This window comes from Sphaeramia orbicularis, unplaced genomic scaffold (genome assembly GCF_902148855.1).
Source record: "Sphaeramia orbicularis unplaced genomic scaffold, fSphaOr1.1, whole genome shotgun sequence".
In the NCBI taxonomy this organism is placed as follows: Eukaryota; Metazoa; Chordata; class Actinopteri; order Kurtiformes; family Apogonidae; genus Sphaeramia; species Sphaeramia orbicularis.
In genome coordinates this window covers 112,625-135,584 of record NW_021941470.1, presented here as the reverse complement: position 1 = coordinate 135,584, position 22,960 = coordinate 112,625, and the positions used below count along the sequence as shown (strand labels likewise).

The window sequence follows — 22,960 nt, the reverse complement described above, 5'->3', positions numbered from 1 at the left end:
TGCTGACCCCTGCACTAGACAGAGGCAAAAGGAGGCAGCCCGGACGCTGCAATCTGATTGGCTGCTGTGAGGGGCGTGCAGTGTGACGTCAGAGTGCCAGTGGTCGGCAGACAGGAAAGATGGCGGCGGTGACCAGAGGCTCCTTCAGCCTGATCAGACGGATGGTGAGAACTTTAGAACATTTACTATAAACTGCACATTTACCAGGGTTTAACAGCCGCTGGGTTTACCGCTGCGGGCTGGCCCTGTCCGGCACCGGGTGGGGATGTGAGCTTTTTGCTCCGCAGCCATGCTAATGCAGCCAGGTGCTAATGCTAAAGCTAGCTGCAGATGTGAGGTTGAAATCCAAACATTGTCTCAGTGTACATGCTAACGCGGCTGTTAGCACGGGTTAGCGGCTGTTAGCTCGAGTTAGCGGCAGGTTGGGACAGATGTGAGACGGGGCAAGGTTAGAACGGGTCCGATGTTAGCTGACCTGTGCGGGCTCCAGCTGTTTCACCTCCAGAGGCGGTGTCTGTGGAGGATGCCAACACATGCTAACTGCTGTTCTACCTCCAGAAGCGGTGTCTGTGGAGGATGCTAACACATGCTAACTGCTGTTCCACCTCCAGAAGCGGTGTCTGTGGAGGATGCTAACACATGCTAGCTGCTGTTCCACCTCCAGAAGCGGTGTCTGTGGAGGATGCTAACATATGCTAACTGCTATTCCACCTCCAGAAGCGGTGTCTGTGGAGGATGCTAACACATGCTAACTGCTGTTCCACCTCCAGAAGCGGTGTCTGTGGAGGATGCTAACACATGCTAACTGCTGTTCCACCTCCAGAAGCGGTGTCTGTGGAGGATGCTAACACATGCTAACTGCTGTTCCACCTCCAGAAGCGGTGTCTGTGGAGGATGCTAACACATGCTAACTGCTGTTCCACCTCCAGAAGCGGTGTCTGTGGAGGATGCTAACACATGCTAACTGCTGTTCCACCTCCAGAAGCGGTGTCTGTGGAGGATGCTAATACATGCTAGCTGCTGTTTCTACATTGATGCTAATATAATGTCACTTTCTTTTCTTTTTTTTATTTTGGTGAAATGTTTTCTTTTTTTTTTATTGGCACAAAGCAAATTTACAGAACAAGAATGGGAAAAACATGACAAAAGAGAAATCTACAAATACATTTGAGACGTGGTGGAGTGATTAAACACAACTATTACAACTATGTGGAAAAAAAAGACATTTAAAATGTAATGAAAATATTGTAGTAGAAAGAAAAATAAGTAAATCTGACTGGACAGTAGAGCACAAAGGACTAGGCAAGATATAATTTAAACAGCAAGGACTTAGAGAAACTAAAATAAAGGTTTCTGGCTTTTTTGTAAACATATTTACAATATACTTAAGAGATTTGTAATACTTAATACAATCATATAAAAACATGTTAAAGGAGGGGTTGGTTGATGTCACTGTCAAGGATATAAAAGACAGATCCACTGTCTTCTGTAGTCCCAGAACAGTCTGTGATGATTTTATAAATGATCCTCTTTCTCTGCATCATAAATATGTAACAGTATCATCAGAGTATGTCATTCTGGTCATATTCGATCTGAGTTTGTTTTTCCTCCTTCATTTCCCTGCCCAAAGAATGAATACAGTTCTATCCAAATTTCAAATACTGCTATCATATCTTGTTGCTAGTGTAATAAACCCACAGGGCTGTTTGACCTCTACCTGTGATAAAAGCATGTCCTCTAATCCACACTCTGTTCTTTTTTTTTTTTTTTTTTTTTTTTTTTTTTTTTAAATCCACAGTCTGTTTTTACAGATAGAGTGGGACACATTTGGAAGAAACTTTCAAAATATCCACAAGTTTTTGTTGTGTTTGCTACAAGTACATTCAAGATTTGCAGAAATATTTCAAACCAGACTCAACAATAAGGAGTCCCTGCCCAAACATTCAAGTAGTCAAACTAAATTAAACACTTTTTTTTTTTTTGTTAGAAAGTGTTAACTGCCAAATACATATATGAGCCGAAGTGTCCCAGAGCATGTCTCGTGTCCAGTTAAAAAGGACTTCTACAGTTGGGTGGTGTTTATTATTCTTCTGTCTGATCTTATTGTCTGAACAGACAGCCTGTGTTTGTTCTGTTACATAGGGCTGGATATTTCACAATTCAAATTATTAATTCAAAAAAACAACTTATAGAATAAATGATGACAGTAAATGATGAAATATGTTGTCAGTTTGAGGACCACTGGAATCCAGAAACAGAGAAAAGAATAACAAGGAAAGAAAAGAGTCAGACAGTCAACTTCTGTTCTCTGGGTTTACTCAAGTTTCATCTGCCTCAGGTTTCAAACTGAGGATTTCTGACACAAACTGAGGATTTCTGACACAAACTGACAGCTTGTTTCCAGGACACTGATGTCTGAGAGTTCAGTGTGTTCAGTCTGGAATGTGGTCCAGCCACTGGGTCACATGACCAAACACAAAGAGGCGGGGCTTTGGTTTGTCAGCATCTACAGTTTGGAAATACCAACCTCTGTGAACTCTGGGCTCTGATTGGCTGATGCTTGTGTGTCCTCTGTGGGTTCTGATTGGCTGTTGCTTGTGTCTTTAAGCTAACTCATCAGTACCATCACAGATGTTTCCGGGTCCAGAACCTCAGATCAGACAGAACCGTTCCACGACTCACCGTCACATTAGGACGAAATCTGCAGACAATTGGATACAGAACACTGTACACCTGCACAGGTAAGATCAGACCAGGACCAGATACCAGAACCAGAACAGGACCGGACCAGACCAGACCAGGACTAGATACCAAGACCAGATCAGGACCAGAACCAAACCAGGACCAGACCAGAACAGGACCAGACCCCTGACCCTCAACCTTCATCCAGCTTTACTTTAACCACAATCTTATCTCAGCTCAGTTCAGACCTGGTGGGTCCAGTTCAGGCCTGATGGGTCCAGTTCTGGTTCTGAATCCTTCACACTGTATTCACAGACAGTACACCTGAAAAGAGACGGTTTCCATGGCAACCAGCCAGAGGTCTGGGTTCGCCTCCTGGTTTTTGGTGTCACGTTCAGGTGTCGGGTGATGGGGGTGGGGTCAGAGGTCACACTGCAGTGATTGGACGGTGTTGACGATGTCATCGGTGTGTTTGTCCCCACAGCAAACCATGGACCCATCGTCCAGTTCAAACTGTCCGACATCGGAGAGGGAATCATGGAGGTGACAGTGAAGGAGTGGTACGTACAACTGAGAGGAGTGGTATGTACATGTGAAAGGTGAAGGAGTGTTGCGTACATGTGAGAGGTGAAGGAGTGGTATGTACATGTGAAAGGTGAAGGAGTGGTATGTACATGTGAAAGGTGAAGGAGTGGTGCGTACATGTGAGAGGTGAAGGAGTGGTGCGTACATGTGAGAGGTGAAGGAGTGGTGCGAACATGTGAGAGGTGATGGTGAAGGAGTGGTACGTACATGTGAAAGGTGAAGGAGTGGTATGTACATGTGAAAGGTGAAGGAGTGGTATGTACATGTGAAAGGTGAAGGAGTGTTGCGTACATGTGAGAGGTGAAGGAGTGGTGCGAACATGTGAGAGGTGAAGGAGTGGTGCGTACATGTGAGAGGTGAAGGAGTGGTGCGAACATGTGAGAGGTGATGGTGAAGGAGTGGTACGTACATGTGAAAGGTGAAGGAGTGGTATGTACATGTGAAAGGTGAAGGAGTGGTATGTACATGTGAAAGGTGAAGGAGTGTTGCGTACATGTGAGAGGTGAAGGAGTGGTGCGTACATGTGAGAGGTGAAGGAGTGGTGCGTACATGTGAGAGGTGAAGGAGTGGTATGTACATGTGAAAGGTGAAGGAGTGGTATGTACATGTGAGAGGTGAAGGAGTGGTATGTACATGTGAAAGGTGAAGGAGTGATGCGTACATGTGAGAGGTGAAGGAGTGGTATGTACATGTGAAAGGTGAAGTAGTGGTATGTACATGTGAAAGGTGAAGGAATGGTGCGTACATGTGAGAGGTGAAGGAGTGGTATGTACATGTGAAAGGTGAAGGAGTGGTATGTACATGTGAAAGGTGAAGGAGTGGTGCGTACATGTGAGAGGTGAAGGAGTGGTACGTACATGTGAAAGGTGAAGGAGTGGTATGTACATGTGAAAGGTGAAGGAGTGGTATGTACATGTGAGAGGTGAAGGAGTGGTATGTACATGTGAAAGGTGAAGGAGTGATGCGTACATGTGAGAGGTGAAGGAGTGGTATGTACATGTGAAAGGTGAAGGAGTGGTATGTACATGTGAGAGGTGAAGGAGTGGTATGTACATGTGAAAGGTGAAGGAGTGATGCGTACATGTGAGAGGTGAAGGAGTGGTATGTACATGTGAGCTGGACACAGTTCCAGAATCCACCTGGATCTGTTTAGGGTTCATCAAAGACAAGTAGGGATGGGAATCGTTAAGAATTTAATGATTCTGATTCCAGTATCGATTTTTCTTAACAATCTGATTCCTTATTGATTCTCTTATCAATTCTCATTGGGTGAGGGAATAAAAGAGTACAAACGAGTGTGTTTGCATAAACTGTCTTTTTGTATTTCCATCTCTGCACAGAAAATATAATATACACAGTATGTACAAATAATAATAACAGACGATGCTGGACCCGGTCTGGGGGGGGGGCTACAGTGAAAGTGAAACTCAAGACGCTTTACTAATTCATCTATTGCCGCATTTCTACTATGTGGAACCAGTTTGACTTGGCTCGGCTTGTCTCCCATTGTTGTGCACCTCATTTCATTTCCCTTCTTACCTTCGGAAACTTGTATTTGAGGACTGACGATATTTGTTGCCCGCACCGGAACCGGCCCGGCGTTCACTCTGCCACTACATTCACAAGTGCCGCTAAATAGTTTCTCAAATACGTGACATTCCTGTAAATCAGGGGTGTCAAACTCATTTTAGTTCAGGGGCCACATTCAGCTTAATTTGATCTGAAGTGGGCCAAACCAGTAAAATAATAACAAAATAATATATAAATAATGTCAACCCCAAACTTTCCTCTATATTTTAGAGCGAAAAAAAATAAATTTACAATATAAACAGGTTTACATCTACAAACTGTCCTTTCAAAAGATGTGAATAACAGGAACAAACTGAAAAAAATAAGTGTAATTTTAACCATTATGCCTCAGTTTATCATTTACACATGTACATTATAACTTACAGATCACAGTGGATCTACAGATACACAAAACATTTAGTAACAGGCAGAATATTGTTAAAATTGTACTTACTTCTCTTAAGACATTTCAATTTATTCACATTTTTTGCAAAATTATACTTTGTTTTAGTGTAAATACGTGAAAATAGTTACATTTACAAAGAGAAACATTTGGAGTTGTCATTATTTATATGTTATTATGATAGTATTTGACTGGTCCTTCCCACTTGAGACTGAATTGGTCTGAATGTGGAACCTGAACTAAAAGGATTGTTAATGTCTTAGTCTAATTGTTGCATTTCACAAATTCATCCCGGGGCCAGACTGGACCCTTTGGCGGGCCGCATGTTTGACACCTGTGCTGTAAATGATTTACTTGCTGTGGACAAATGTTTGAGGATATTGGAGGGATTCTACCCTTTTGAAGACATGGAAGCTTTTCAAGTGTTCCAAGTAAGTGGACCTGGTGTCATCTTTTTAGACCATTTCTGCCTCAACGCCATGTTGGCTACGTTCTGACCAAAACAATGCAGCGTACGTGTGACGTCATTGTGCATGCACAACGAACGCGGACTCGATAAGCAGAGTTGTTAAACAGGCAGACAAATGATTCTAAGGAATCAAGCTACTGGGACCTGGTTCTCAAAAAGAACCGGTTCTCGATTCCTATCCCTTAAGACAAGAGACAAAAATATACTGAAAACACAATGAGAGTCAAAAACAGAACGCCAGACCAAACCTCTGTAAAAGACCACAACCAAAGAGTCTGTCTGATGAAGGTCCAGGTGGGTTCATCATGTCTGAAGGACCTGAGGATGTCTCCACTTCTGTGGATCCATGTGTCCCTGGCCTGTGGGTCCACGTGTCCCTGGTCTGTGGGTCCACATGTCCCTGGTCTGTGTTTGTGCAGGTATGTGAAGGAGGGGGATAAGGTGTCCCAGTTCGACAGTATCTGTGAGGTTCAGAGCGATAAGGCATCTGTCACCATCACCAGCCGATACGATGGCGTCATCCGAAAACTGTACTACGACGTGGACGCCACGGCACTGGTGGGAAAACCACTGGTGGACATAGAGACCGAGGCCAGCGCAGGTGAGGGCTGGGGCTGGGTCCGGGTCCAGGTCCAGGTCTGTGGTGGTTCCTGGTCTTGTGGTCTGACTGTCCCTGTCCTCCAGAGCTGATCCAGGAGGAGGACGTGGTGGAGACTCCAGCCATGGCCCGAGAAGAGCACACCCACCAGGAGATCAAAGGACACAAGACCCAGGCCACGCCCGCTGTGAGGAGGCTGGCCATGGAGAACAACGTAAGTCTGTCCTGGACCAGGTCTGTCCAGGTCTGTTCAGGTCTGTCCAGGTTTTTCCTGGTCTGTCCTGGACAGGTCTGTCCTGGTCCTGGTCTGTCCTGGTTCTGGTCTGTCCAGGTCTGTCCTGGTCCTGGTCTAGGTCTGTCCCGGTCTGTTTCATTGTGTCTTGTCTCTAATGGTCTTTGTGGGTCTTTGTTGGTTTCTGATGGTCTTTGTGGGTCTCTGTTAGTCTCTGATGGTCTTTGTGGGTCTTTGTTGGTCTCTGATGGTTTTCGTGGGTCTGTGGTGGTCACTGTTGGTCTCTGGTGGTCTTTGTGGGTCTCTGGTGGTCTCTGGTAGTCTTTGTGGGTCTCTGGTGGTCTTTGTGGGTCTCTGTTGGTCTGTAGTGGTCTCTGTTGGTCTCTAGTGGTCTCACTGTGACCTTTGACCTTTAAGATTAAGCTCAGTGAGGTGGTGGTCTCTGTTGGTCTGTGTGGGTCTCTGGTGGTCTCCTCCCTCTAACCCTGACCTTTGATCTTTCAGATTAAACTCAGTGAGGTAGTGGTCTCTGGTGGTCTTTGTGGGTCTCTGGTGGTCTCTTCCGTCTCACCCTGACTTTTGACCTTCAGCCTTTCAGATTAAGCTCAGTGAGGTAATAATAATAATAATAATAATTATAATAATAATAATAATAATAATAATAATACATTTTATTTATAGGTGCCTTTCAGGACACTCAAGGTCACCGCACAAGGTTGTTAAAAATAAATAAAACACAATTAAAATTACAATTATACATATATAAAACACATAAGTACATAAAATGGCAGTAGATAAAAGTGAAATTATGGAATAGAGTAGGCCTGTCTGAATAAATAAGTCTTAAACTGGGATTTAAAGGTGGTAATAGAATCACAGTTTTTTATGTGCTCTGGGAGGGCATTCCAGAGGCGGGGGGCTGAGCGGCTGAAAGCTCTGGACCCCATGGTAGTCAAGCGGGCAGGTGGGAGGGTGAGCTGGACAGATGAAGATGACCGGAGACTGCGGGTGGGAATGTTTATGTTGAGGAGATTCCTGAGGTACTGAGGGGCAAGGTGGTTTATGGCCTTGAAGGTAAGAAGTAGAATTTTATTTATGATGCGAGATTTAAAGGAAGCCAGTGGAGTTGTTGCAGGACAGGTGTTATGTGACTCATGGATGGTGTTCTGGTGATGATACGTGCGGCAGAGTTTTGAACCAGTTGCAGTTTATGAAGAGATTTGTCCGGTAAACCAAATAAAAGGGAGTTACAGTAATCTAGGCGGGATGTGACCAGGCTATGGATCAGAATTACAGTATTGTTAGGGGAGAGGGATGGACGGAGACGGGAGATATTGCGTAGGTGGAAATAGGCTAAACGGGTAATGTTATTAATATGAGATTGGAATGAGAGTGTGTTATCAAGGATGACACCCAGACTCTTAACCTGGGGGGAGGGAGAAACTGGGGAATTGTCAATATGAATGGAAAAGTTGTTTATTTTAGAAAGGGTGGATTTAGTGCCAATAAGAAGAATTTCTGTTTTGTTACTGTTAAGTTTGAGGAAGTTGTTGGAGAACCAGGCTCTGATTTCCTGTAGACAGTCAGAGAGGTGAGTGGGTGGAAGGGTGGAACTGGGTTTGGTGGACAGGTAGAGCTGGGTGTCATCCGCATAACAATGGAAATGAATATTGTACTTATGGAATATTTGACCAAGAGGGATGAGATAGATGGTAAATAAAAGGGGCCCAAGAACAGAGCCTTGGGGAACACCAGAGGAGAGGGGGGATGGGTGGGATGTGAATGTTTTTAATTGAATGAACTGAGTCCGGCCAGAGAGGTAAGAGATGAACCAGTTGAGAGGTGTGTCTGAGATGCCAATGGAGGCTAGTCTGTCGATGAGAATGGAGTGGGAGATAGTGTCAAATGCTGCTGCTAAATCAAGAAGAATGAGTATTGTAAGGAGTCCAGAGTCAGCAGCCATAAGGAGGTCATTTGTGATCTTTAATAGAGCCGTTTCGGTGCTGTGTAGTGGGTGAAAACCAGATTGAAATTGTTCATAAAGGTTATTGTCGGAGAGGTGGGCATGGACCTGAAATGCAACTGTTTTTTCAAGTACTTTCGATAGAAAAGGTAGATTGGAGATAGGACGAAGGTTATTGAAGTTGTTTGGGTCGGCACCAGGTTTTTTGAGGATGGGGGTGACTGAAGCTGATTTGAGAGATGAAGGGACAAGACCAGAGGTGAGAGAGGAATGAACAAAGGCAGTTATAAGAGGGGTGAGGGAGTTTATGGAGGCTTTGACCAGACCAGTTGGCAGGGGGTCGAGTTGGTAGGTGGATGACTTGGCTTTCCTGATAGGTAGTGGTCTTTGTGGGTCTCTGGTGGTCTCTTCCGTCTCACCCTGACTTTTGACCTTCAGCGTTTCAGATTAAGCTCAGTGAGGTGGTGGGTTCTGTTGGTCTCTGTTGGTCTGTGGTGGTCTCTGTTAGTCTTTGTGGGTCTCTGTTGGTCTGCGGTAGTCTGTGGTGGTCTCCTCTGTCTCACCCTGACCTTTGACCTTTCAGATTAAGCTCAGTGAGGTGGTGGTCTCTGTTGGTCTTTGGTGGTCTTTTGTGGTCTCTGTTGGTCTGTGGTGGTCTCTGGTAGTCTTCCTCATCTCACCCTGACCTTTAACCTTTCAGATTAAGCTCAGTTAAGTGGTGGTCTCTGGTAGTCTTCCCCATCTCACCCTGACCTTTGACCTTTCAGATAGAGTTCAGTGAAGTGGTGGTCTCTATTGGTCTTTGTTGGTCTCTGGTGGTCGTTGTTGGTCTCTGGTGGTCTGTGGTGGTCTCTGTTACGTCTCTGGTGGTCTTTGTTGGTCTCTGGTGGTCTCCTCCGTCTCACCCTGACCTTTGACCTTTCAGATTAAGCTCAGTGAGGTGGTGGTCTCTGGTGGTCTTTGTTGGTCTGTGGTGGTCTCCTCCCTCTCACTCTGACCTTGGGCTGCACGATTAATTGATTTTAAATTGAAATCGGATATTTTAATTAAGACAGTTTTTAAAAAAGGGAAATTGTAAAATCGATTTCATCTCTCTCGTGCCTCCGGGCAGTGTGCCTCCGGGCCACACGCTTGCGGGCTACCGTAGGCTCTTCCTCCTATCAGTGACCGCGGTCTGTCACAGAAGTCCGTGTAATGACCGGACTTTGTTAATGAGCCCGCAGTATTTATAGCAATGTAAGCCGGGGCTTCACGGATCCCGCAACTGAAATAGAACGGCATGCAGATCACTCATCTTCCGTTGTCCCGGATCCGTACTGTACTGTCTTCTTCCGAACCGGGTCCGGGTCTCGGGGTCAGCAGCCTCAGCAGAGGAGCCCAGACAGCCCTGTGCCCACACACATCCACCAGCTCCACAGACAGAATCTCTCCAGTGTGTCCTGGGTCAGTCTGTTCCACGCACGGATCCCTCAGTTTAAATAGAACCGCATGGGGATCACTCATATTCCGTGACCCACGCACACATGACTGATGCCTGTCACTGACTTACATTGGTATCGCTTCTGTGGGCCCAGATACCCCAAAAAGGGAAAAAAATAAAAAAATAAAAAAATTTTAATAATCAATTTAGTCCTCTTACTTGCTAAATTTTTCATTCACAAACATAAGTTCTGGAACGCAAAACCAAATATTTATTTTTTGAAAGATGTTGAATGCTATTTAAAGCTGTTGGATAAATCTGGAAACAAAACGGCTATAAAAAAAACATAAGTATTTGCTCTGATTTGGACATTGTATTATAGTGTATTCCCCCTGGCAAACTTATGTTATTTTCTTGTTGTATACATTGTTTGTATACTCTACTTCATTCAATAAAGATTTAATTAAGAGAAAAATAAACTTCTGTGGGTTCATCACATGATACCATCGCAGATTTGAGGTCAGAGCAGTGCCTTCCATTGTGGGCTGCTCACGAAAACCACATGCTGACTTCTGTTGGCTTTTGTAGTTTTACCCAAAAATCGAAATCGAAAATCGAGTTTTTAGAGGAAAAAATCGGGATTTTTTTTTTTTTTGCCAAAATCATGCAGCCCTACCCTGACCTTTGACCTTTCAGATTAAGCTCAGCGAGGTGGGGGACTCTAGTGGTCTTTGGTGGTCTCTGTTGGTCTTTGTTGGTCTCTGGTGGTCTCCTCCCTCTCACTGTGATCTTTGACCTTTGACCTTTCAGATTAAGCTCTCTGAGGTGGTGGTCTCTGGTGGTCTCCTCCCTCTCACTGTGATCTTTGACCTTTCAGATTAAGCTCTCTGAGGTGGTGGTCTCTGGTGGTCTCCTCCCTCTCACTGTGATCTTTGACCTTTCAGATTAAGCTCTCTGAGGTGGTGGTCTCTGGTGGTCTGTGGTGGTCTCTGGTGGTCTGCTCCGTCTCACTGTGATCTTTGATCTTTCAGATTAAGCTCTCTGAGGTGGTGGTCCTTGGTGGTCTCTGTTGGTCTGTGGTGGTCTCCTCCCTCTAACTCTGACCTTTGACCTCTGACCTTTCAGATTAAGCTCTCTCAGGTGGTGGTCTCTGGTGGTCTTTGTGGGTCTCTGGTGTTTTTACCTGTCTCCCTGTGACCTTTGACCTTTCAGATTAAGCTCTCTGAGGTGGTGGGCTCTGGTAAAGATGGGCGGATCCTGAAGGAGGACATCCTCAACTTCCTGTCCAAACAGACCGGGGCCATTCTACCTCCTGCTCCCTTCCAGGACATCCGGACTCCGCCCACTGCCCCTCCCCCCTCTGCTGCTCCCAGGCCCACCAGCGCTGCAATGGTGTCCAGACCTGGACCTGCTGGACCTACTGGACCCAGACCTGTGTTCACCGGGAAGGACCGGATGGAGCCGCTTAAAGGTCAGACGGCACCAGGGACCAGGACCAGGTCTGCAGTCTGGACCCGGGTCTGACTGTGGATCAGGTCTTCAGTGTGGACCCTGGTCTGACCCTGGTCCTTGTGTGGACCCTGGTCTGACCTTGGTCCTGGTTCTGGTTCTGTTTCAGGTTTCCACAGGGCCATGGTGAAGACCATGACGGCGGCGCTGCAGATCCCACACTTCGGTTACTGTGATGAGGTGGACCTGAGCCAACTGGTCCAGCTCAGATCAGACCTGAAGTCCACGTCTGAGGGCCGAGGGGTCAAACTGAGCTACATGCCCTTCTTCATCAAGGTCAGACCTCAGATACAACCTGTGTACCAGGACCGGTCTGGACTGGACCTGGTGTACCAGGCCTGGTCTGGACTCTAGAGGTCCGGTCCGAACTGTACCTGGGGTTAAAGAGGCCCGGTCCGGACCGTACCTGGAGTTAAAGGGGCCTGGTCCAGACCGTACCTGGGGTTAAAGAGGCCCGATCCGGACCGTAAACGGAGTTAAAGGGGCCTGGTCCAGACTCCAGAGACCTGGTCTGGACTGTACCTGGGGTTAAAGCAGGTTCAGTCTGTGTTCATGTGTGTTTTCATGCTCTTCATTCTGCTCTCTCATTGGCTCTTTATTCTGTGTTCTCATTGGCTCTTCATTCTGCTCTCTCATTGGCCTTCATTCTGCTCTCTCATTGGCTCTTCATTCTGCTCTCTCATTGGCTCTTCATTCTGCTCTCTCATTGGCTCTTTATTCTGCTCTCTCATTGGCTCTTCATTCTGCTCTCTCATTGGCTCTTTATTCTGCTCTCTCATTGGCTCTTTATTCTGCTCTCTCATTGGCTCTTTATTCTGCTCTCTCATTGGCTCTCATTGGCTCTTTATTCTGCTCTCTCATTGGCTCTTTATTCTGCTCTCTCATTTGCTCTTTATTCTGCTCTCTCATTGGCTCTTCATTCTGCTCTCTCATTGGCTCTTCATTCTGCTCTCTCATTGGCTCTTTATTCTGCTCTCTCATTGGCTCTTCATTCTGCTCTCTCATTGGCTCTTTATTCTGCTCTCTCATTGGCTCTTCATTCTGCTCTCTCATTGGTTCAGGCGGCTTCTCTTGGACTCCTTCACTTCCCGATCCTCAATGCGTCAGTGGACGAAGGCTGTCAGAACATCACCTATAAGGTAAGAGACTCAGCTCCCAGAATCCTTTGCTCCAGAACATCACCTATAAACATCATCAAACATCATAAACTGACCTAAATAAAGGGGGGCACTTGAGTCTACTGTTGGTCCTGTTAGGGTTCATCCTCTGCAGGGGGCGCTGCCCTTGTGTTTTTAGGGTTCATCCTCTGCAGGGGGTGCTGCCCTTGTGCTTTTAGGGTTCATCCTCTGCAGGGGGTGCTGCCCTTGTGTTTTTAGGGTTCATCCTCTGCAGGGGGTGCTGACCTTGTGTTTGTCCTCCAGGCCTCTCATAACGTGGGCGTGGCCATGGACACCAGTCAGGGTCTGCTGGTTCCTAATGTGAAAAACGTTCAGCTGTTGAGCGTCTTCGACATTGCTCAGGAGTTGAACCGCCTGCAGACTCTGGGCGCCGCCGGTCAGCTGGGCGCCGCAGACCTAAGCGGTGGAACCTTTACGCTGTCCAACATCGGATCGGTGAGTTCGCCACCGTTCACAGGGTGCCAGTCCGCTGCCACGCCCCACCGATGTAACCCACTGTGTTTGTGCTTCAGATCGGAGGGACGTACGCCAAACCCGTCATCCTGCCTCCAGAGGTTGCCATCGGAGCACTGGGGAAAATCCAGGTGGGTTCAGTATGACACCAGACAGATGAAAGTCCAGGAGAAAGGGTCCAATGAGCTAGAGCCCAACCGATATGGGATTTTTGGGGCCGATACCGATATTGGGGGCTAAAAAAAGCCGATATCTGATATAATGGCCAATGTATGAAATAAGAACACTGATCTACACAGGATATAATAATCTGATATTAGATAATTGTGAACAGGTGGATAAACAGTTGCATAAATATTTGTTTATCTCACAGATAATTTACACAACTTTCAAATGCAAACTATGCAATCACAAAAATAATTAGAGCAAAAAATATGACTGACCATACAATTATGTTTTCACTCACAAATTTTGCTGTGTCTGCCTCATGGCACTACAACTTCTTATGTGGACTAAGGACTAAACTGAGCATGTGTAGAGTAAATTAGGTGAGTCCTAAGTTGTTCCTGATTGGAGCAATAGCAAGAGTTACAACTGACCTGTGTTCCAGTTTTCCCCGGTCTCCCCTACGCTATTAACACCCAGGTGTGCCCACAGAATGAAACTGGGAGGGGAAGTGCACAGACATGGGGGTGTGTGCCGGGGGGTGAGGGGGGTTTAGCAGTCCATCCTCGTCAGAGTGCACGGTAGCGGTCCACGATTTTCGCTGGGTGGGGGATCGGAGGGGATAAGCAGTCCATCCTTGTCAGAGCACACGAGCGGGGATGTGTGTGTGGGTGGGGGGGTGTAGCTCTGTGATTATGTGGTTGTGTGTCGGGGGGTGATAGCGTCATTGTCCGAGCAGGAGTGAAAGTGAAACTAACTCGCTTTAAAGTTCCTCTTATTCTCCGGGCAGCACACACAGGAGCAGCGAGCGACAGAATCTCCGCGCAGCAAAAAAAGTTAATATATTGGCCACATCGGCCGATGTTGATTAATTGGTGATACGCTATAATTGGCCCGATTAATCGGCCGCTTAATTGGTCGGGCTCTACAATGAACATGTGAGGAGAGGAACCTGTTAAAGGAACAGGTTCCTCTGGAGGTTCACTCATCTACCGCTATGTCCCAATAAAAAAATCACAATCAGACTTTCTGCAATGATAACTTTAAACATAGTGAATCAATCCAAATGCACTTTCAGGGCATGAAGCTCTAACTCCTCACCTCCATCTGACAGAAAACCCCTTCAGTGGTCCCAGACTAATGTGGATCTGTGTAGAACAGGTCTGAGGTTCCTTCAGTGGATCTAATGTGGATCTGTTAGAACAGGTCTGAAGGTGTCAAGGTTATAATCGTTAACGAAAACGAACGAAATGACGAAAACTAAAATTGAAAAAACATTTTCGTTAACTGAAATAAATAAAAACTCTAATTAAAAGAAAAAAACGATAACTAACTGAAACTGTATCGTGAGCTTACAAAACTAACTAAAACGTATAAAAATTATGGATACAATTCCCTTCGTTTTCATCTTTGTCAATGTCGGATTGATATGAAATTAATTTATTTCGCTCCAGCAGTTTGAGCTGGTGACACCATACGACACTTCCCAGTCTGTCATGTCTGGTCACTGGTGGTTTCCAGTGGTCTTCTGGTCCCCACTCTACCTGGAACATACAGACTAAAGCTGGGACACAGCAGCACAGTCCTGTCTGGGGTTTACTGTAGTGATACATGGGTCGTTTTTTTTTTTTTTTTTTTGGCGTACCGTGTGTGTGCGCGTGAGTGACAGAGCAGAGCTAAAGGACAGAGTCAAACAGGACTAGCATCCAGGTTAAAACTGGAGAGTTTATCACCATGAAAAGGCCTTCCAAGGCCTGAACTGCACAGTTTAGAAGAGGAGAAAAGAGGAGGATGAAAACTACTCCAATTACAGAGGGATGGAACCTGTTAGAATGTTAAGAAACGTTTGATGTTACTAGCTACAGCTAGCTGAACTGAACTGAAGCAAAGTTGGCTAATAATGGAACTGGAGATGATTAAGAGATGAGAGATCTGCTAAGGTGTGGTTTACTGATGATGAACTGGGTTATATATGTTTATAAGTGGTTTATATATGTTTCTGTCTGCTTTAACTGCTGGTTAGCTGGTTTATATATGTTCCTGTCTGCTTTAACTGCTGGTTAGCTGGTTTATATATGTTTCTATCGGCTTTAACTGCTGGTTAGCTGGTTTATATATGTTTCTATCGGCTTTAACTGCTGGTTAGCTGGTTTATATATGTTTCTGTCTGCTTTAACTGCTGGTTAGCTGGTTTATAATATGTTCCTATCTGCTTTAACTGCTGGTTAGCTGGTTATATATGTTTCTGTCTGCTTTAACTGCTGGTTAGCTGGTTTATAATATGTTCCTATCTGCTTTAACTGCTGGTTAGCTGGTTTATATACGTTTCTGTCTGCTTTAACTGCTGGTTAGCTGGTTTATATATGTTTATATCTGCTTTAACTGCTGGTTAGCTGGTTTATATGTTCCTATCTGCTTTAACTGCTGGTTAGCTGGTTTATATATGTTTCTATCTGATTTAACGGCTGGTTAGCTGGTTATATATGTTTCTATCTGGTTTATATATGTTTCTATCTGCTTTAACTGCTGGCTGCTTTGTGCATCTCCTCTCATGCTTTGCACATCTTCGCATTGTTTCACGTAAGTGACGTTGTGTATGGATTGCACCCCCCCTCAACCTGCTATAGGGAATTTATACATTGTACGGTACATTGTGTCTCTGCTCAGTCCATCAGCCCCCCTAACCCGACCCCCAAATAAAGTGTCCAGGGTAACCCATATCCGCGCCTCACTAATTTCTTTGAATAGGATGATGAGGAAGATAAAATATATGAAATAACAAACTAATACTAAAACTAAACTAAACTAAAACTAAGCATTCAGAAAAAAAACGATAACTAATAAAAACTAACAAACCTGCTCTAAAAACTAATTAAAACTAACTGAATAAGAGAAAAAAAGGTCAAAACTAATTAAAACTAAACTATAATTAAAAATCCAAAACTATTATAACCTTGGAAGGTGTTCATTGTGTTCTCACACAAAATAACTCTTTTGAAAAAGTGACTATGTGTTTCTTTTCATTTTCAACTCATGAAATGAATCATGAACTCCATCAAACAGGAAGCAGATTTCTGAGTTGTGCAAATGTTGGTAAGGTCCAAAAATGAACGATTCTAGACAGATGTGAAATGATGAACTCCTGGAAGACCAAACTGAGCTCTGCCTCCTTTTGGCTGCATGTTGTCTTTTTCTTTTTTCTCTTTTGTCATCAAGATGATCATCAACAATAATGTTTTACATATTTACACTGAACTCTTCCCTTAAAAAACTAAAAAAGATGGTTCTTGGTTTAAACTAAATAATATAAACACTCAATTTAGCACTTAAATTAAAATTCAACTTAACACTTGACAAAACTAAATGATTCGGTGGCAGAGCTGATGACCTGACGACTGTCTGATGTACGCACATCTGTGTTCTGTCTACCACGTGAAACAAGACACGATGGACAGTCCGTGTCCTGCACACAGCTCTGACTCCGTCATTGATTCAGGGTTCGTTGAAGGACCAGGCATAAACACCTTCTGTTTCCAGTACCCCCAGAGGCCAAAACCACATGGGCTGAGGTCAGGTAACAGGGAGGCCACTCTAGTGCAGGTCCCATCCCAATGACCCGGTGAGGAACCACCTCCTGGAGCCTGGAGCCCTGTGAGCAGGAGCCCCACCCTGAGCCCACCATACCCCAGGAACTGACCCGTTTGGTCCCTGCCCCAATATCCTGACATGTTAGAAGAATCAACTCTGGCTTAAAGGTGCAGGAGACTTTTGTTGACCAATTTTTAGCTTACCGGCTGACAGGCCATAAGCGATTGTTGTCATGCGGCGTCCGTCGGCGGCGTCTGTCATCATCCATCGTCTGTCGTCCGTTACAAAAATTTCAGTCGTCTTCTTCTCCAAAACTACAATTCCGATTGACTTCACACTTGGTAGACAGCTTCTTTATAATGATGTCAACAAAAGTTAGTGAAATTATTTGGATCCAGATCTTATTCTGGATTTGGTGCCACTTTGAAAAATTTCCCCATTATAAGAGATAGGAAGTGGATTGATGCAATAACTCAGTAAATATAAATGATATCCAGTGTAAATTTCTACAGTCCAGCTCTGATGGGGAGATGACCAAAACATAATGTCCACATGCTGATCAGGATCTTCTTCTGGATCTGGGAACTTACGGAAAATTTGACATGGGGTCTTATGGGGAAAAATTTTCAATCATCATCTTCTCCCGAACTACAGTTCTGATTGACTCCAAACTTGGTCTACAGCTTCTGTATGATGATGTCAACACAAGGTATTGAAATTATTTTGGTCTGATTCTGGATTTGGTGCAACTTTGAAAAATTTTCCCATTATAACAGATAGGAAGTCGATTGATACAATAAATCACTAACCATCAATGACATAGATAGATAGATAGATAGATAGATAGATAGATAGATAGATAGATAGATAGATACTTTATTGATCCTTTGCAAGAAATTTTGTTACTACAGCAGCAGTACAAGAAAAACACACTGACCCATCATGATGAACATCCCACAAACAACCAACAATGGAACGAAGAAGTAAACAGAATAAAAGATAAATAAATATATATAAACATATATATATATATATAATATGTACAATACAAGCAATGTAAATAATACAATAGCCCAAACACCTAAGTATGCACTGCATACAATAATTTATTGCACAGCGATATTAAAAAATCTAATGGCAGCAGGCAGGAAGGACCTTCTACTGCGTTCAGTCCTGGACCGAGGGGGAATCAGTCTGTGGCTGAAGGTGCTCTCTCTGAACACCTCAAGATGGTGCAGTGGGTGAGATGTGTTCTTCAAAATAGAGTCCAGTTTCCTGAGCATTCTCACCCCAGCCACCTGCTGAACTGTGTCCAGTCCCAGTGATGGAGCTTGCTTTCTTAATGAGTTTGTTCAATTTTTCTGTCAGAAATGCGAGCTCCGTCTCCCCAAGTTGGAATCAAGTTGGAATTTGAATTTTTTACAGATCTGATTGAAATATGACTAAAACATGGGCTATTTCTGTAATAGGATAAATTGTAAATGGCATCTGGATACATTTCCCAAAGCTTTAATTTGGCCGGTAAGATACAGGGCCATTGGTCCGATTTTTTATTTCTCTGTCAAACCTCAGTCATATCCTCAGTATCATGAATCTGTTTGTGTGTCTGTCATTACTCACCTGAATCTGTTGCATTAAGGTGAACAGTTTGGAAGTGCATTGTGGTAAATGGAGGTTCGCGCTGCTGCAGCTGCAGGGAGAACCTCCATTTACCACAATGACAGACAGACAGACAGACGAACAGATTCATGATACTGAGGATATGACTGAAGTTTGACAGAAAATGAAAAATTGGTCAACAAAAGTCTCACACTTTCAACTTGAGCCCAGAATGCACTTTCCATTGGCACTTTACTGCTGTGCACTTTAAAAATAAAACGTTTTAGTTATTTATAGGTAATTGTTAGGGGAGGGGGGAATTGTTACTTCTGTTTTATATCAGTATTTTTTTTTTATTTTATTAGTAATTTATACTATTTACTAAATGCTGCTGATAGTCGGAGAGCTGAGTAGTATGTTAGGTTTGTGAATTTTTTATATGAAATGACAAACTGAAATCTGATCTGAATTTGATCTTAATTATGTGAAGGACAGGTTACAGAACCGCATGTCTCTGTCCTGACCCCCTGTCCTGCTTTGACCTGGTTTAACCTGGTTTGTGTTTGCTCAGGTGTTGCCTCGGTTTGATCCCAGCGGTCAGGTGGTCCGAGCCCACATCATGGCGGTCAGCTGGTCAGCGGATCACCGCATCATTGATGGCGCCACCATGTGTCGCTTCTCCAACCTGTGGAAGGACTACCTGGAGAACCCGGCCCGCATGGTTCTGGACCTGAAGTAGATCCACACCTGGAGAACCCGGCCCACATGGTTCTGGACCTGAAATAAACACTGAGTACCCATCAGCCCCTGGGAGGACTGTGACAAGCTCCGCCCCTCTGCCCACCCCCTGCTCTCTCTCTCTTTCTGTTGTTTCCCTGTTGCCTTAGAGCAGATGCTGGGGGGAGGGGTCAGCTTGTCAGTCATGATGCCATTGCCATGACAACTGAACACATGCGTAAACACACACAGTGGACATTAGAGTGGACATTAGAGTGGACATTAGAGTGGACACAGAGTTGACTGTGTCTGAACTGCTCATACAAACACTGCACATGTACAGCCACAGTGGCCCTGAACGCAGCGTTATGGCCCTGAACGCAGCGTTATGGCCCTGAACGCAGCGTCAGGGCCCTGAACGCACGTCACGCCGTTTGTCTGCACATCAAAGGGGCTTGTGTCCATCGGAGCCTTTGCATCCCGTGGTGTCCTCGTCACGTCCCCATGGTGTCCCCATCACGTCCCCATGACGTCCCATCACGTCCCTGTGGTGTCCCCATCGCGTCCCTGCTACGTCCTTGTGGTGTCCCCATTAGGTCCCCGTGGCGTCCCCATTACGTCCCCATTTTGTCCCTGTGGTGTCCCAGTCACATCCCTGTGGTGTCCCCATTTGGTCATAAGGATCTGTTTTAACATTTATCTGGCTGTTACTGATGATAGCGTCAGGTCACATGACAGTTTGTTGGGTCTCATGACAGGGCTTCATCTGCTCTGTGTGGGTTCAGGTTCTGTTCAGGTTAACATGGTTCAGACCTGGTTTGTGTTGAAGGTCTGAACTCTGACAGATCTGCACTGAGCAAAGGACACATTTTATGGATGGGATCTAGACCAGGACTGTCCTACCCTGGTCCTCCAGATCCACAGTGTCCAACCCTGGTCCTCCAGATCCACTGTCCAACCCTGGTTATCCAGATCCACTGTCCTTCATGGTCTAGATCAGGACTCACCTTCCCTGGTCCTCCAGATGGTCTAGATGTTCCCTCTTCAGTCCACCTGATGGTCCTTCTCAGTATTGTGCAGCTGGAGGATGGACTGACCATGTGAATCAGAGCCATCTGAAACATCCAGGACAGTAGATCTGGAGGACCACCCAGAACCACCAGACCACCCAGACCATATGGCCCATTCAGACGCTGCTTGGACCTGTAAACTAGAACCAGTAAACTAGATCCAGTGTGAGCCAGGCCACCGGGGGGTCCACCCCTACACAGACGTGGCATTTTGTAGATGCTGGTTCAGTGGGCGTCGGTCGGTGGCTCAGTGGGCGTTGGTCGCTATTCTTCCAGATAAGCGTCTCCTGATGTTCTGTTGAGTAAAGCTCTGCCCCTTTGGTGTTGCAGTGGCTGCTGGGTAAAGGACACACGCTGCGCTGTAGGTTTGACCTTCATCTGTTACTTCCTGTTTGTTTGTTTGTTTGTTTTTAGATTCGATGTAAAAAAGAGAAAATATCTGTTAAAAACGGGCTTTTGTATTTTTGGGGGAAATCTGTAGAATGTGTTTCCTTGTTTCAGCCTGAAACTGAAACTGGGAACCTTTAAATGTACGACTGGTTTGGTCTGAAACTGTTGAACTGGTTTGATCTCTGGTGAAAAACTTCCATAAAGTTGAAGTGACAAACACTTGGTGTCCCACTGTCTTTTCAGTACAAACACAGACACTCGTTCCTCAAACTGAAGCTGTTTTCGTCTCCTGAGTCTGAAACGGTCACATATTGAAGTAGAAAAGCCCTGAGAGCGCAGACCTCCACCAGGACAGATCTGACCCCCCCCCCCCGATCACCACCTAAATTGAATCCTTTCTTTCTTTGTTCCAGAATCAACATTTCCTGAAAATTCCTGAAAATCTGTCCCTAACTTTTGGGGTGGAACAGCTACTTGTCAGCAGCTGTTCCACCCCAAGTTAGTTTAGTTAGTTTTGTAAGTTCACAATACAGTTTCAGTTAGTTATTGTTTTTTTTCTTTTAATTTGAGTTTTTATTTATTCAGTTAATGAAAATGTTTTTTCAATTTCAGTTTTTGTCATTTCGTTAGTTTTCGTTGACAATTATAACCTTGGTGATGTTGGAGGAGTTAAGGATCGAACACAGATATTTTCAGAGGAAGTAGTAAAATAAAACAGGAAGTAGATGTGGATTCAGAGCAGTGTTTGTATTTATTTTATCATTTATTTATTTATTTATTTTTATTTATTTATTTTTGGATTCAGAGCAATGTTTCTTTTTTTGTGGATTCAGAGCAGTGTGTTTTTTGAATGTGTCTGATTAATGCTTTCTCAGAGAAACAGGGACCCAACAGGAAATTAGCGGAAACACTGTTTCAGCTCTAGTGACGCAACTAGTGATGTGACGTTCACCAACGAATCAATTCTTTTGAACGGCAACTTTGAAATGAACGATGGGAACTGAGTCTTGTAAGAGCCGTTCATTTTGGGGTTTTTTTTAAGGAGGGAGTGTCCGATTTTCCTGTCAATTTAGCATCACTGGGGAGGCATTGGGCAGAGGAGAATGTTCAGCAGAAAAAAAAAAAAAAGAGTGCTTGCACACTGAGCATCTCTCATGACAGGAAAGTGGCAAAAAAACAACAGTTTGAAGCATGATGTGAGCATGACTGGAGGAGGTGGAGCTGGAAGACTGGAGGAGGCGGAGCTGGGAGACTGGAGGAGGCGGAGCTGGGAACTGGAGGAGGCGGAGCTGGGAGACTGGAGGAGGAGGAACTGGAAGACCTGGTCGAAACCAGAGAAAAGTTTGAGAGTGAGTGAGTTGAGTGAGTGAGCACCTGTGAAAATGTTTTATTTCTTCTTCATTTTAGCCTACAGACTAGTCCACATAATGTACTGTGATGTTTTTGGTCCAATTCCCATTGTCTAATGTCATGGATTTAGCCCACACATTTGAATTAACTATTCTTTTTTATGGTCAAATAATGTTTACTGCCACGCCAATTAAACACCTTTAAAATGTAATGTCAATCATCACATGTAGTCTATTTAGTCATTAAAACACTGGTGTTTCAAAATAAGGGAAAAAATAAAAGAGCCAGTCTTTTGAACGGCTCTTTTCAGTGAATGACTCCTGATTGAACGGCTCCCTTCAAAGAGACAAAAATCCCATCATTAGATGCAACCAAGTGACACAGAAGGTTCAAACTTTCCACAAACTAACATAAGCACTTGAAGATGAACATATGTGAAAATCAAACAGCTATCTTTAAAAACCTGAGTTATTAAAGGAAATGAGTCTGTGTTTCTACCAAATTGTCCTGATTTGACTCCATTTTCAGTCCCTGTAGTTGAACCCTCAACCTTCAAACTGACAGCAGATGTGTAGAATGATGTTTTGAAGTCTAAGCCTTAAAGTCTGACAGAGATACAACAGAAAACAGGGTTCATTATGTGTGGGGTCAAAGGTCATGTTACACTCTTTCGGCCATAGTGAAGAAACCGTTAACCAACAAACTTAAAACACACTTAAATACCTCACAATGACTTGTTGATGTGTCTGCGATGATTTAAAACTGTTTTTAAGACAAATAAAATGTTGACCAAAATTATATTTTTTGGAGCACATACTATAGTCTTATGTTTGACCACTGGGGGAGCACTGATGACCCCCCCTCAAAAGTGACTTAAAATACACTTAAATACCTCACAAATGACTTGTTGATGTCTTGGGATGATTTAGAACTGTTTTTAAGTGAAATAAAAATTTTGACCAAAATTTCATTTTTTGGAGCACATACTGTTAGAAAAAAGGCTGTTAGACTATATCCTGT

The 22,960-nt window shown here is 44.4% G+C and overlaps 1 protein-coding gene across 3 annotated transcripts; it reads left to right on the top strand.

Moving 5' to 3' along the window:
• Nucleotides 1-105: 105 nt before the first annotated feature.
• Nucleotides 106-20,642, top strand: LOC115415921 (lipoamide acyltransferase component of branched-chain alpha-keto acid dehydrogenase complex, mitochondrial-like). Of its 3 annotated transcripts, none has more exons than XM_030129600.1 (12): nt 106-164; nt 2,609-2,741; nt 3,167-3,242; nt 6,128-6,309; nt 6,393-6,520; nt 11,134-11,392; nt 11,540-11,706; nt 12,492-12,569; nt 12,852-13,043; nt 13,121-13,192; nt 18,985-19,164; nt 19,196-20,642. In XM_030129600.1, exons 1-11 carry the CDS (start codon nt 120-122, stop codon nt 19,150-19,152), a joined length of 1,500 nt encoding a protein of 499 aa, XP_029985460.1. In that variant the 5' UTR covers nt 106-119; the 3' UTR covers nt 19,153-19,164; nt 19,196-20,642. The 3 variants fall into 3 exon arrangements, with proteins under 3 accessions (XP_029985460.1, XP_029985461.1, XP_029985459.1); XM_030129601.1 differs by adding an exon at nt 8,948-8,965 and having other exon boundaries at nt 11,152-11,392; nt 18,985-20,642; XM_030129599.1 differs by having other exon boundaries at nt 18,985-20,642.
• The last annotated feature ends 2,318 nt before the right edge of the window (nt 20,643-22,960 follow it).